We start from the raw sequence: 15,694 nt of genomic DNA on the forward strand, positions 1-15,694 counted from the left end.
TGACTTGGAGCCTCACACTGGGCGCACACCGAGCAGGAGGAAACATAAACCCTCACGTCCTTGGCCAAGGTAGGCCACCAGTACTTCCCAACCAAACAGTGCACCGTCTGACTGATCCCAGGATGACAAGAGGAGGGTGACGTGTGGGCCCAATAGATCAACCGGTCACGGACAGCAGATGGAACGTACAGACGCCCAGCGGGACACTGGAGGGGAGCGGGCTCTGCACATAACGCCTGCTCAATGTCCACGTCCAGCTCCCACACTACCGGCGCCACCAGGCAGGAGGCGGGGAGTATGGGAGTGGGATCCATGGGCCGCTCCTCTGTGTCATACAGTCGGGACAGTGCGTCTGCCTTCACGTTTTGGGAACCTGGTCTATAGGAAAGGGAAAAAACAAAATGGGTGAAAAAAATTGCTCACCTTGCCTTGCGAGGGTTTGGTCTCCTCGCTGCCTGGATGTACTCCAGATTGCGGTGGTCAGTCCAGATGAGAAAAGGGTGTTTAGCCCCCTCAAGCCAATGTCTCCACGCTTTCAGAGCCTTGACGACAGCAAACAGCTCCCGGTCCCACACGTCATAGATTCGCTCCGCCAGGCTGAGCTTCTTTGAGAAGAAGGCACAGGGGTGGAGATTCGGTGGCATACACGAGCGCTGAGAGAGCACGGCTCCTATCCCAGCCTCAGACGCGTCCACCTCCACTATGAACGCCAAAGAGGGATCCGGGTTGGGCCAGCACGGGGAGCCGATGTAAACAGAGCCCTCAGGTGACCAAAAGCCCTGTCCGCCTCAGCCGACCACTGCAAACGTACCGGGCCCCCCTTCAGCAGTGATGTAATGGGAGCCGTTACCTGACCAAAACCCCGGATAAACCTCCGGTAGTAATTGGCAAACCCTAGGAACCGCTGCACTTCCTTTACCGTGGTGGGAGTCGGCCAATTACACACGGCTGAAATGCGGTCACTCTCCATCTCCACCCCCGAGGTGGAAATGCGGTACCCTAGGAAGGAGATGGACTGCTGGAAGAACAGGCATTTCCCAGCCTTGACGTACAGGTCATGCTCCAACAGTCGACCAAGCATCCTGCGCACCAGGGACACATGCTCGATGCGTGTAGCGGAGTATATCAGAATGTCATCAATATGCACCACTACACCCTGCCCGTGCAGGTCCCTGAAAATCTCATCTACAAAGGCATGGAAGACTGATGGAGCATTCATCAACCTGTACGGCATGCCAAGGTACTCATAATGCCCTGAGGTTGTACTGAACGCCGTCTTCCACTCGTCTCCCTCCCGGATATGCACCAGGTTGTAAGCACTCCTGAGATCTAGTTTGGTGAAGAAGCGCACCCCTGGTGCATTGACTTGACGCGGTGGCGATAAAAGGTAGCGGGTAACTGTACCTCACCTTGATCTGATTTAGGCCTCGGTAGTCAATACAGGGGCGCAGACCTCCCTCCTTCTTCTTCACAAAAAATAAACTTGAGGAGGCGGGTGAAGTGGAGGACCGAATGTACCCCTGACGCAGGGATTCGGAGACATAGGTTTTCATAGCTGCCGTCTCCGCCTGTGAGAGGGGATACACATGACTCCTGGGAAGTGCAGCGTCTACCAGGAGATTTATCGCACAATCACCCCGTCGATGGGGTGATAATTGAGTCGCCTTCTTTTTGGAGAAGGCGAGAGCCAAATCGGCATATTCAGGGGGAATGCGCACGGTGGGGACCTGGTCTGGACTTTCCACCATAGTAGCACCAACGGAAACCCCTAAACACCTCCCCGAGCACTCTCGCGACCACCCCGTGAGAGCCCTCCGTTGCCAAGAAACAGTGGGGTCATGACAAGCTAACCAGGGTAGGCCTAGCACCACGGGAAACGCAGGAGAGTCAATGAGGAAGAGACTGATTCTCTACTTGTGACACCCCTGCGTCACCATACCCAGAGGAGCGGTGGCCTCCCTAATCAACCCTGACCCTAATGGTCGACTGTCTAACGCGTGAACGGGGAAGGGCACAGCCACGGGAACAATGGGGATCCCTAAACTAAGGGCGAACGATCTGTCTATAAAATTCCCAGCCACGCCTGAATCGACGAGCGTCTTATGCTGGGAATGCGGGGAAAACTCAGGAAAAGAAACATACAAAAACATGTGTGCAACAGAGGGCTATGGGTGAGAAGGGTGCCGGCTCACCTGGGATGATGCCAGAGTGCCCTGCCTGCTGCCTCGATCCCCAGAGGAACCAACCCGGCACCGACCGGCAGTGTGACCTCTGCGGCCACAGATGGTGCACGAGCCGGAACCTCCTCCAGTCTCCCTACGCACAGCACCTCCCAGCTCCATGGGCACCGGAGCGGCGGTGCTGGGGGATGGAACCGACAAAACCCGATCTGAACGTCCGCGGGTGGCCAGCAGGTTATCCAGCCAAATGGACAGGTCCACCAGCTGATCGAAGTTGAGGGTGGTGTCCCTGCAGGCCAACTCCCGACGGGCGTCCTCACGCAAACTGCAGTGATAGTGGTTGATCAGGGCCCTATCGTTCCATCCCGTGCCGGCGGCCAGGGTCCGAAAATCCATGGCGAACTCCTGGGCGCTCCTCGTCCCCTGCCTCAGATGGAAGAGATGTTCACCCGCCGCCCTACCCTCGGGTGGATGGTTGAAATCCTCAAAATGGTCCAGCGCCGCATCTCCTTCTCCCCACACGGCATTGGCCCACTCCAAGGCTTTCCCAGAGAGGCACGAGATGAGAGCGGACACCTTCTCACGACCTGAAGGAGCCGGGTGGACGGTTGCCAGGTAGAGGTCGAGCTGCAACAGGAAACTCTGGCAGCGTGCAGCTGTCCCGTCATACTCCCGGGGAAGGGCGAGACGAATCCCACTGGGACTGGGTGAAGGGGGGGCGAGAAGTGGAGACCCTGGTTGTGCTGGTGGAGGCGCTGGAGGAACTCCCAGTCTCTCCCAGCGGTCCATAGTTTGGACAACGCGGTCCATGGCGGCGCCGAGATGGTGGAGCATCGCCGCATGCTCCCGGACGCGCTCCTCCACCCATATTCCAGGGGCACCTGCTCCTGCTGACTCTATATGTGAGGTGTGGGATTCTGTAGCGGGGTGCATAATTGGCGGCAGAGAAGCCAGGCGCAGGAGAGCAGAACTGGGTAATAACTGGAGATTTATTAAGCAAAACCAACGGCATCCAGAACAACAAGATAAATGGGCACAAAAATAACCTGTTGTGCGCTCACAGGGAACGTGCACAAGCACTGCAATAAACAATCCCACACAAAGACATGGGGGGAATAGAGGGTTAAATACACAACAAGTAATTGAGGGAATCGAAACCAGGTGTGAGGAAAAACAATACAAAACACATGGAAAATGAAAAATTGATCGATGATGGCTAGAAGACCGGCGACGCCGATCGCCAAGCGCCGCCCGAACAAGGAGAGGACCCGACTTCGGTGGAAGTCGTGACAGACCGCTAGACCACCCCAGGCCATGATTGGACAAAATGTAGTATACACTCCACACTTGTATGTTGTAGCCTAGTGGTGACCAATATCTGTGTTATTAAGCTATATAAATCAACGGAGGTTGAAGTCGGAAGTATACATACACTTAGGTTGGAGTCATTTAAAGTCGTTTTACAACCACTCCACAAATGTCTTGTTAACAAACTATAGTTTTGGCAAGTCGGTTAGGACATTACTTTGTGCATGACACAAGTAATTTTTCCAACAATTGTTTACAGACAGATTATTTCACTTAAAATTCACTGTATCACAATTCCAGTGGGTCAGAAGTTTACATACACTAAGTTGACTGTGCCTTTAATTAAACAGCTTGGGAAAATCCGGAAAATGATGTCATGGCTTTAGAAGCTTCTGATAGGCTAATTGACATCATTTGAGTCAATTGGAGGTGTACCTGTGGATGTCTTTCAAGGCCTACCTTCAAACTCAGTGCCTCTTTGCTTGACATCATGGGAAAATCAAAAGAAGTCAGCCAAGACTCTTGTAGACCTCCACAAGTCTAGTTCATCTTTGGGAGCAATTCCCAAATGCCTGAAGGTACCACGTTCATCTGTACAAACAATAGTATGCAAGTATAAACACCATGGTTGTCACGTCCTGACCCTAGTAAGATTACATGTTCTATAGTAGAGTAGGTCAGGGCGTGACGGGGGGTTTTGGGTTGTTCTATGTTTTCTATTTCTATGTTTAAGTTCTAGTTTTTCTATTTCTATGTTGGGATTGTTTGGGTTGATCTCTAATTGGAGGTAGCTGATCCTCGTTGCCTCTGATTGGAGATCATATTTAAGTAGGGGTTTTTCTTCCTGGGTTTTTTGGGTAGTTGTTTTCTGTTTAGTGTATGTCACCTGACGGAACTGTTGTCGGTCATTTTGTCGTTTTGTTGTTTTGTTAAAAAGTCTTCATTAAAAGTAAATATGAGCACTCTACACGCTGCGCCTTGGTCCCCTTTAGACGACCCACGTTACAATGGGACCGCGCAGCCGTCAAACCGCTCAGGAGGAGACGCGTTCTGTCTCCTAGAGATGAACGTACTTTGGTGCAAAAAGTGCAAATCAATCCCAGAACAACAGCAAAGGACCTTGTGAAGATGCTGGAGAAAATAGGCACAAAAGAATCTATATCCACAGTAAAACGAGTCCTATATCGGCATAACCTGAAAGGCCGCTCAACATGGAAGAAGCCACTGCTCCAAAGCCACCATAAAAAAGCCAGACTACGGTTTGCAACTGCACATGGGGACAAAGATCATACTTTTTAGAGAAATGTCCTCTGGTCTGATGAAACAAAAATATAACTGTTTGGCCATAATGACCATCGTTATGTTTGGAGGAAAAAGGGGGAGGCTTGCAAGCCGAAGAACACCATCCCAACTGTGAAGCATGGGGGTGGCAGCATCATGCTGTGGGGGTGCTTTGCTGCAGGTGCAGCAAGTGACTGGTGCACTTCACAAAATAGATGGCATCATGAGGCAAGAAAATGATGTGGCTATATTGAAGCAACATCTCAAGACATCAGTCAGGAAGTTAAAGCTTGGTCGCAAATGGGTCTTCCAAATGGACAATGACCCCAAGCTTACTTCCAAAGTTGTGGCAAAATGGCTTAAGGACAACAAAGTCAAGGTATTGGAGTGGCCATCACAAAGCCCTGACCTCAATCCCATAGAACATTTGTGGGCAGAACTGAAAAAGTGTGTGCGAGAAAGGAGGCCTACAAACCTGACTCCGTTACACCAGCTCTGTAAGGAGGAATGGGCCAAAATTCACCCAACTTATTGTGGGGAGCTTGTGGAAGGCTACCCAAAACGTTTGACCCAAGTTCAACACTTTAAAGGGAATGCTACTAAATACTAATTGAGTGTATGTAAACTTCCGACTTCAACTGTGTATGGCTGAGTTTCAGATCCATGTTTGTGCATTTGAATGTTGCAGTAATAGGATCTAGGCCTAGCGTTTGAGAGAGCGAGAGAGAACATTATTTTGATATCAGGCCTGATCCCAATGTCTTGACTGCCCCCACATTGAGAGAAAGAGAACTGCTCATTTTTAAGAAATCATGAGGCTCATTTGAATTTTCTGATGCAACAGGAAAATTCTCTGTGACAAGAGTGATCAAGTTAAGATCCAACATCTGTACTGGACTGCCTTACTTGAGAGTAAGTGGACCTGTTCCAATTCAGTAGTGTGTTTCACAGGGAGTTGCAATGACAAAGAATAAAATGGAGACTTTGTATTGTCGAAGTTCCAGCAGCACAATATTCCAGCTGGGCAATATTATGAGTTTAGGGAGATCTCATGAGTTCATGACAGCTCGCTTGACTCTGTGTTCAAAGTCCATAGTTAAAAGCTATGTTAACACCATCACTGCACTTACCCATTCTTGTCAATCCCTGTTAATGATGATGATCTAATATAATTTCAATTAAAACAGGCCTAACTCTCTCTGTAACGCTTTAAAGATGTTTCACTTTAGAGACTTTGGACAGATTCATCAGATTAGAGGGGATCCTATCCTAGTCCTATTCAAGGCATTCTAGTGTACATTGAGAGGATCAGGCTATCAGAAAAATGTACTGCTATGAGCTATCGTATTTAGCCCAATGCGTACATCCACCTTTAGCCTTGCGCCTGCAGTGGCACGTGTGTCTGTTTAGAGTTAATAGGTTTCAGTGGAGGGAGATTGTTCATCTCATTAATCTGTTGTCTCACACAATCAAATCCCTGATGCTCAATTGCCATGCTCGACTGGTCATATCTTACATGTGCACAAACAAAGTGATTACTTTAGAGTAACAGGACATTTATGTTAGAGCATTATTTGACACCCTCGGTGTGGATAATCTTGTTTCATGCTACCGATGGCTTTGGAAGGAAAATCCCATCTTTTGTTGTTATTTGGATGAAGGACAAAAGACCAAAGAATTAAGTCATTATTATTATTGCATGACGAAAGAGGCAACAATTAAATTAGTGTTTTCTTATTATCCATATTGTTAAGGAATAGGTAGTTTAGACAGCACACTACAGCTCACTACCACTTCCACACTTCATTCCCCCAGGGGGCAGCACCAACCTTGTCCAGGTCCTGAGCCTGGTTGATAAGCACATCAGGTACTGCCAAATAGGTGATCGTCACTCAGTGTCCCAGCTTACAAGCCGTGAGCCTGCTAGGGCTGTTGCGGTGAAGGTATTACCACCACACTGGTGGTCACGAGTCATGAAGGCAGTCAAATTCCACGTGACCATTTACTCACGGTAATTATGCTTCTCCAAGCTTTGATGCTGCTGATGGTCATTAGTAGCCTACCAAACTTGCTAACTGCCTGGAACTCAGCACTCTATTGTCCCTCTAATCACTCTGACATCAATGAAAATGTATTTGAAATCTAATCAAACACTTCATGATAGCCCATGAGCTCATTTTGCGCTACATTTCAATAGCCTATGCAATTGCAGGAGAAAACAGTTATGGCCTCTACTAAAAAGAGAAGGATCAGCTTTCTATAGACTAGGCCTACTATATTTATTTCTCATCTTTCCTAATATTAAGCTCATTGCTTATATTTACAACAGGAGTATAGCCTACCGTGCTGGCATGAAAATAAACCACGGGGAAAAGCGTACTCCATTCACTATTTAAGTGCAGAAATGACATGCATGTTCTGATACCGGTGCTTGTTAATGGTCCATTCTAAATCAAAACAAATTGTACACATATATTATTTAGTATATGTAAAGACAAGATTAAATCAAGAATAGTCTGATGGGTGAAAATATTAGCCTATCACTTGTGAATAATATATTATCACTTGTGAATGATGCCCGTCATAAGAAACAATGCCTTTTTATGCGCGACTTTTTAGAATCATAGTCACACACCTCATGAATCATAGTCGCACACCTCATGTAGCCTAGCCCATAGGCCTATATGTTTTAATAAGGTTTGTATCACAACTAAAGTGGCCAAATAACTTCTTAAAATAAAGCACATTAATCGGCTTTACAAGGGGTGTTGAGCCTAACTGGCATACTTAAGCAGCGTGTGAGGTTCAAGTTTGGGAAGATCCTTTTCACCATAAAAATGCACCTTTATAACGGAAGCATTACATGCATAATTGCATTTGCTTTCACTTTTGATAATGGTGTTTTCTGCTAATGAAACAATCACGCTTATAGCCTACCACTATGTGTGCATTGCTGCGCTTATAATGTGAAGAAATAGCCTAATAGTTTATCAACATTTTAAGCTAAACGTTCTGATCTGTTGCCTCAGCCACACTGCATAAAAAGTTTTTTTTTTAATGTTATTGGTTGCATTCATTTGGGATCCATCGCATCCCACAGCCTCAGGCTGCTAGTTTGTTTGTTTTTTAGTTTGCGCATTCCTTTGATATTTTTCATTTTTGTACATACAGTATTTATGTTTTGTCACCAGCTGAACAAATAATAATCCGCTTAGACTGACCGACCAAGAGATCAACAGAGACAGGGCTGGCCCTGGACCAATGTAAGGTTGCTGTCTCCCTGGGAACATATACATTGAACACCTAGGCACATACGCTGATTTCTCCCATAGCTGCACATCTTAAAACAGGTTACAGAGTAGTTAAATAGGACCAAGACCCCTAGACTTTGCGAGTGCAACCATATGAACAGGATAGTTAATGGTTTCTTAACAATATGTATGACAACACTTTGACAATGCTGATCTTTTTTCTGTAGTTGGTACAATTATTGTAATGTGTACAATTCAATGTAATCCATTTTAATGTATACTTTAGAGCAGAGTGCCCCAACTGGCAGGCCACTGGGATTTTATTTGGCCACCCAAGTCATAATTATTTTGGGGGGTATAAAGTGCTTTCAGAAAGTATTCATACCTATTGACTTATTCCACATTTTGTGTTACAGCCCTAATTCAAAATTGATTAAACACAATCCCCCATGATGTCAGAGTGAAAATATATTTTTAGGAATTGTAGCAAATGTATTGAAAACTAAATAAAGAAATATCTCATTTACATAAGTATTCACACCACTGAGTCAATACTTTGTAGAAGCACATTTTGGTAGTGATTACAGCTGTGAGTCTTTCTGGGTAAGTCTTTATGAGCTTTCCTCACCATTCATTATTTTAAAAATTCTTCAAGCTCTGTCAACCATTTTCAGGTCTTGCCATAGATTTTCAAGAAGATTTAAGTCAAACCTGTAACTTGGTCGCTCATGAACATTCACTGTTTTCTTGGTTAGCAACTCCTGTGTAGATTTGGCCTCGTTTTTAGATTATTGTCTTGCTGAAAGGTGAATTCATCTCCCAGTGTCTGGTGGAAAGCAAACTGAACCAGGTTTTCCTCTAGAATTTAGCTTGTGCTTAGCTCCATTCAACCACAAAGAATGTGTCCTGGAAAAACTCCCCAGTCCTTAACAATTACAAACATATGCACAACTTGATCCAGCCACTACTATACATGGAAATATGAAGAGTGGTATGTGCTTTATTGGATTTGCCCCATAATAGAGAGATACTGTATATGTGATTGTATAGAAATATAAGCAAGGTTTAAAATAATTATATTTTAATACATTTTTATATATTCTTGCGTTCAAGTTAGTCTACAAATGATATGTAATTATGTTCAGGCCCCATGACCATCCGCTCAATAAACTTTTTACCCACGGCTGAATCTAGTTGATGATCCCTGCTTTAGGGGATAGAGACCACCTTTTAAATCATGCACATCTTGTTTTGATACTTGACTAAAATACTGTTATAGTTTGTTTGTGTCTCTATTTTTGTTTAATTTGCTAAGATTATTCAATTACAGTAAATCAATTTTTTTGATGTCTTTACATATGGTGTGTAGAATTTTTAAAAAGCTCTTAGAGAACTCATTAGAAGGTGCTTTGTGCTTGCATTTGACTTTGAAGGCGACACACACGGTACATTTGTAAAGATTTGACAGTTGGTTGTGTGCAAATGTAAGGGTTGATGTGGGGAGCAGGGGGTGTGCTGGATACAGGACTGTCTTACTTGAGAGTGAGTGGAGCAGGTTCTATTCAGTAGTGTGTTTCATAGGGAGATGCAAAGGAATAGAAATTATACTTTGTATTGTCAAAGTTCCAGCTGCGCAATATTATGAGACAAGTGAGATCTCATGAGTTCATGACACCTCACTTGACTCTGTGTTCAAAGTCCATAGTTAAAAGCTGTCTAAACCCATTCACTGCACTCACCCATTACTGTCAATCCCCATGTTAATGATGATGATCTAACATAATTTCAGTTAAAACAGGCCTAACACTCTCTGTAATGCTTTACAGATGTTTCACTTTAGAGACTTTGGACAGATTCATCAGATTAGAGGGGATCCTATCCTAGTCCTATTCAAGGCATTCTAGTGTACATTGCGAGCATCAGGCTATCAGAGAACTTTACTGCTACAGGTATGAGCTATCTATCCTATTTTGCTCATGCTTCAATCCTCCCTCTGCCTGGCGCCTGCAGTGGCACATGTGTCTTTTTAGAGGTAATAGGTTTCAGGGGAGGAGGATTGTTCATCTCATTAATCTGGTGTCTCACACACAATCAAATCCCTGATGCTCATTTGTCATGCTCGGCTGGTCATGCCCTACAGGAAATGATTGTGGGGAAGAACATTAAATGACCCCCTTGTGTGGATAATCTTGTTTTATGCTTCTGACGACTTTGGAAGGAAGATACATTTTTGTTGTTATTTTGATGGAATTAAATCATTATTATTGCATGATGAAACAGACAATCAAATGAGTATTTCCTTATTTCTCTTGAGTGTAAACAATGCTATCCATACACTAATGATAACAGCCTCCTAGTGTTCCAGGGCATATTTGACTGAGGAACCCAGATCCTCCCACCCTCTATCAATTCTTTATTGCTTTTCTTGTCTCTGTTTACACTGTGGCTGCTGTGTCAGGATCACTGCTGTGCCATCTTGATTACTTTAGGCTTTGCTGTCCGACCTTGACTGTTTATGGTAGCACCATTCTTCTCCTTTCTTTTAAAATTGTTTACTTTCCGGCCATGAATAATGTTTATCTGCGCTTACCGAAACAACCACATATAATAGCTTGAGTTAAGACGCGCTGAATGAGTTCCTCTGGCAGTGACAGTCCCACTCTGATCCTGTTTCTTCTATCTTCTCTCAGGCTGGACAGCAGTCTACTGGAGGTCCTACAGATGGACTTTGAGGTGGAGGAGCAGAGCAGCCAATCAGACAGCCAGGTGATCACATGGCGCCTGGAGTTGCCCGCAGACACCAGGGATGGGGGGAAGGAGGGTTCCATGAGGATCTACACCACCCAGAGAGACTTTGTGGGCCTGGCCACACTCGTCATGGTGAGCACCGACTGACAACTCATCTCTAGCATCTACAGTCAGGCCCAAGATTATTGGCACCATTGATAAAGATTTGCAAAAAAAATTGAAGAAATTATATTATTTAATACTAATACAATTGCTCAGAGAAATATATTTTGTTTAACAAGTAACACAAATCTGAAAAAGATAAGGTTCCGAATTATTGGCACCCCTGTTCTCAATACTCTGTCACCCTCCCCTTGCCAGGATAACGGCTATTGAGACTTTTTTCTAAAAGGTTTTATGAGATTGGAGAACACGTTGGGAGGAATCTTAAACCATTCCTTCATACATCTTTCCAGATCCTTGATATCCTTCATCTGCGCTTATGCACTGCCCTTTCCAAGGTTTTCAAAGTCCGGAGACTGAAATGGCCATTGCAAAACATTTTGCTTTGACCATCTCAGTCTCTGGACTTAAACCCCATTGAAAACCTGTGGTTTCAATTGAAGAGGGTAGTCCATAAGTGCAGATGAAAGATATGTACGATTCTGTATGAAGGAATGGTCTAAGATCCCTCCCAATTAGCCTGGGCAGACTCGAGTGTGCTTTATGGATCTCCACTATCGTCTGGGCTTGATGTGGCCAGCCGATAATACACTTGTTAGCCCCGGCGACCAGTTCGTACATAAAACAATCTCCATTCAGGCTGCAAAGGCTTTGATATCCTCCTTAACTTTATTTAATGGCGAGAAGGCGGAAAATATGCGTAGCTTTTTTATGAAACACCATTTTCCACCACCCTGCTAGAGTGGCTGAATGCTAATTCTTGATGCATTTAGAATTTAGCCACTCTAGCATGGTGGTAGAAAATGGTGTTTCATAACAAAGGTATGGATATTTTCCACTTTCTCACCATTAAATAAGGTTAGCGTACAATAAAGCTCAGTATTTGTATAATTTTATACCGTTTTTTTTCTTCTCATCTTTATCAAGCGTGCCAATGATTTTATACCTGATTTGAATATGCATGTATTATTTTCACCTGTGAAATGTGCTATTGTAAATTATGTTTGCCTTGAACAAGGCATCCAACAACAATTGTATATATGAGATCTATTGTTGGTAACCGGACCTAATTCACTGTGTACTCATGACATTGATGCCTCTGTGTCATAATGATGTACAAGGAGGTTGCCAGTCTCTGACCGATGCTTCACAATTGTTTTTTTTTTTGTGTGTGTTTTCTTTCTCTTACTATAGGATCTCTGCAATTAATACATCATATAATCTCTATACCGTAACTAAATAAGAAATGTAATGAGCAATTGTCATTACAATATTCTATCTGCTCTTAGCCCTTTGTGCTACTGCAATCAAGAGGCCCTGCTGACCTCTTAAACCACTATTGTTTGTTGTCATGGGAGATTTAGCATTTCTGTGTAGTAATACTTTTTTCAAAACCATATCTTCCCCAAAGAAATCTTATTTTGTGATACATCTTTTGACCATTTTGTTCATAAATGTATTTAATGGCTTCATGTAAAATTAATGTTTGTGAACAGGAAAAACCTTGATTGATTGAAAGACAATCTTGTCATATCATACAATAAACAGTATCTGAAAATATAATACAGATAAAAGGCACTGAAATATGAAGGTATTGGTACTGTGATTTTTTTCAGGACTTTGACTTCCTTCATCTCAATCACGGATTAGATGGTGACCTCAGGCTGAGAGCCAAACATGAGGATAATAGATGTTTGGCAAGAGGGCCATTAGGTCTGTACTGATCTAGCACTCAGCACTATGAGCTGCTGAAAATTGTGAAATATTGGTTGGAGCTACAGTTATATTGCCAATAAAAGAAGGATTATATATATTTACAGTACCAGTCAAAGGTTTGGACACACCTACTCATTCAAGGGTTTTTCTTATATTTTTACTATTTTCTACATTGTAGAATAATAGCGAAGACATCACAACTATGAAATAATACATATGGAATCATGTAGTAACCAAAAACGTGTTAAATAAAGCAAAATGTATTTTATATTTGAGATTCTTTAAAGTAGCCACCCTTTGCCTTGATGATAGCTTTGCACACTCTTGGCATTCTCTCAACCAGCTTCATGAGGTAGTCACCTGTGTTATGTCATAGCTTTGATGTCTTCACTATTATTCTACAATGTAGAAAATAGTAATAATAAAGAAAAACCCTTGAATGAGTAGGTGTGTCCAAACCTTTGACTGGTACTGTACATATCTACCTAAATTACCTCGTACCCCTGCACATCAACTTGGTACTTGTACCCCATGTATATAGCCAAGTTATCATTACTCACTGCGTATTGATTATTGCTTCTATTATTTCTCTATTTTCTTTCTCTCCGCATTGTTGGGAAATGCATTTCACTGTTAGTCCACACCTGTTGTTTACAAAGCATGTGACTAATAACATTTCATTTGACAGTTTAATTAATCAAATATGTATTTGTACTAGCGATGGGAAATGACAACTTCAGGTCATGTTGTTTCCACTCACAATTTCTCCCCGGCTCCCCCTGCCTACAACAAGTTTATATCTTAACCATTAATGGTTCCATTAGGTTGATAACTTATTAAACCTATATCCAGACTGATGATGTCTTCCCTTTAGGACACAGAGATCCTGAACACGGCGGTGCTGACTGGGAAGAAGGTGGTGTTGCCTGTCAGGACTGTGGCTGTGGAGGAGGACGGGTCAGTCACTGACGTCTCAGACTTCACCAACTGCAGCTCCACTGACGAGGACATCCTGAAGGTACTGCGGGCTGCCTGCCGCTTGATGCCACATTGTCCCCTGGAATTTATCCTTGGGTAAAGGGTGTATGTGTGCTAAAACCATGGCTTAGTGGTGGAGGTACTTAGCACTTTGACACACAAATAAGGTGAGTGTGTTTCTCTAAGGTGTTGATATGAAGCTGTCAGACTCAGTTGCTAAACACAGAGCATTCCAACACCGAGATTATGGGGCTACTCTAACGTTCACCTTCACTTCTTTCACTGAAAGCTTCCTTACTTTACACACAGGTGTCACTGCCAGGATACTTTGCAGATCTGCGGTGTGAATTAACATGTCCAACAACCAAGGAGATTTCTAGTCATGTGGTTACCAGCCTGTTTTGACTGTGGTTAGAGTGCCGGTAGAGTGTGTGTCCTGTCTAGCTGCCCCAAGACTATGAGACAGGAGGAGGGCCATTTAGTGTGGGTGGAAGAGGGGGGAGTGACTGCTAAAGGCAAAGAAGTTGTACCAAAGTCACCTCTGCACATGCTCTCTTCCACATCACAAAACAAACAGTGAGTGACTCTCCAGTGATGTCCTCCATCATGCCCATCAGCTGCTGAACTGAAATGAACACATAACAGGACATGACAGGGAAACAAAGGAAGAACAAACACTTCACGGTGCTTATTGTTGTTGCACAATATCCCTTTGTTATTACAGCCATTGATCTACATTCGGCCAATGTAAGTGTAATTATACAACTTGCTCTGTGTACTAACATAAGTTTAACATAAACAAAGGCTTATCCACCCATTTGTCTGTTGTTGTTTTGTTTTTGAAGAAATCCATTAGTACATGACCCCAGGAAATAAGTGATGTCTGTTTTGTAAAGTAATGGAATAGATACGAGAGCATTGGGATTATGATAGTGACAACAAAATGTAAATCACTATTCATGCATTTAAAAGATGAATGACCCTTTATAGTTGGCCCAAGCTTAGACTTAAAGCTTATAGTGTTTGTTTGCTGATCAGATGTATAAGTAAGCTTTAGTAGCAAAAATTCTCCCTAAGCTTCTTAGTTTAGCGGCTGTACTCAGATATCTTTGCTCTTATGACGCATGTGAAAAGAGTATGAAATCTGCCGATGATAGATGGCAAGGCTTTATTCCATTTTATTTTCTCTGGTCTGAAATGCTAAAACAAAGTAAAATCTGCCATGATGAAAAGGCTTTTCAGAGGTATAGAAACATTTGCTTTGTCAGTTGTGAGCAATGGACACTTGGGTACTTGTGTGAAATGCCTTGAGATTAAGATGAATCTGGCACGTCAAATATCAAAACCAGTTATCTTTAAAATAGGTATTAATAAAAGTCTATTCTCTGTCAATTTGTAGCTTCTTGTGTAATGAATACAGTATACTCACTGCTACCTTAGATTTTTTGGGGGTGGAGATCACTTATCCATGCAGTTGGTATTCACTCTGTCAGCACAGTTACTGATAAATGTTTGTGAGTCAAGAGAAAGATGCAAATGAAATGAATCTTGTTGACCTGACCTTGATACTGCATGAAGTGATGAAAGACAAATGGCATAGATCAAATGAAACGTACATTTCAGACATGTTTTCATGGTAGAACACTGAGTGATATTCTGTGCTCCATGCTGAGATTATGTCTTTGGAGACTTGCAAGAGACTTGGATCAGCACTTCAAAACACCTTTTGAAGTAAATATCTTTGGAAAATGATTTGGTTATTTTGCCATGTAAACATGGAAGAGTTTGAGGCTGTCAGTGAGATTGAACTAATATGGAGTAGCTTGGAGATGGGAGGACGAGAACTCTTACCTCAGAAAGTAACTGGGCTCTTAGATTAGGGATGTCTGACCTTGTCTACTGTCTATGGATGAAAACTATTGATGAAAACTCTTCATGATCTCATTGGAAAAAGATCAGTGCATACTAGCACGGGCAATTAAGTGATAATGCCTGAGGATACATTAGCACTGGTGTTGTTAGGCCCAAAACGAAGTTACCAACATATTCAAATAATGGTTGACATATTTT

The 15,694-nt window shown here is 43.3% G+C and overlaps 1 protein-coding gene across 1 annotated transcript in view; it reads left to right on the forward strand.

The window, feature by feature from the left end:
- The window catches only part of LOC115200044 (transmembrane protein 132D-like), a 74,013-nt gene that overhangs the window by 53,114 nt on the left and 5,205 nt on the right, over positions 1–15,694 (forward strand). The window contains exons 4-5 of the mRNA XM_029762723.1: positions 10,711–10,900; positions 13,521–13,664. Of these exons, the coding sequence (XP_029618583.1) occupies positions 10,711–10,900; positions 13,521–13,664 (334 nt within the window). The remainder of the gene's footprint in view (positions 1–10,710; positions 10,901–13,520; positions 13,665–15,694) is intronic.

This window comes from Salmo trutta, chromosome 9 (assembly GCF_901001165.1).
Source record: "Salmo trutta chromosome 9, fSalTru1.1, whole genome shotgun sequence".
NCBI classification, from domain to species: Eukaryota; Metazoa; Chordata; class Actinopteri; order Salmoniformes; family Salmonidae; genus Salmo; species Salmo trutta.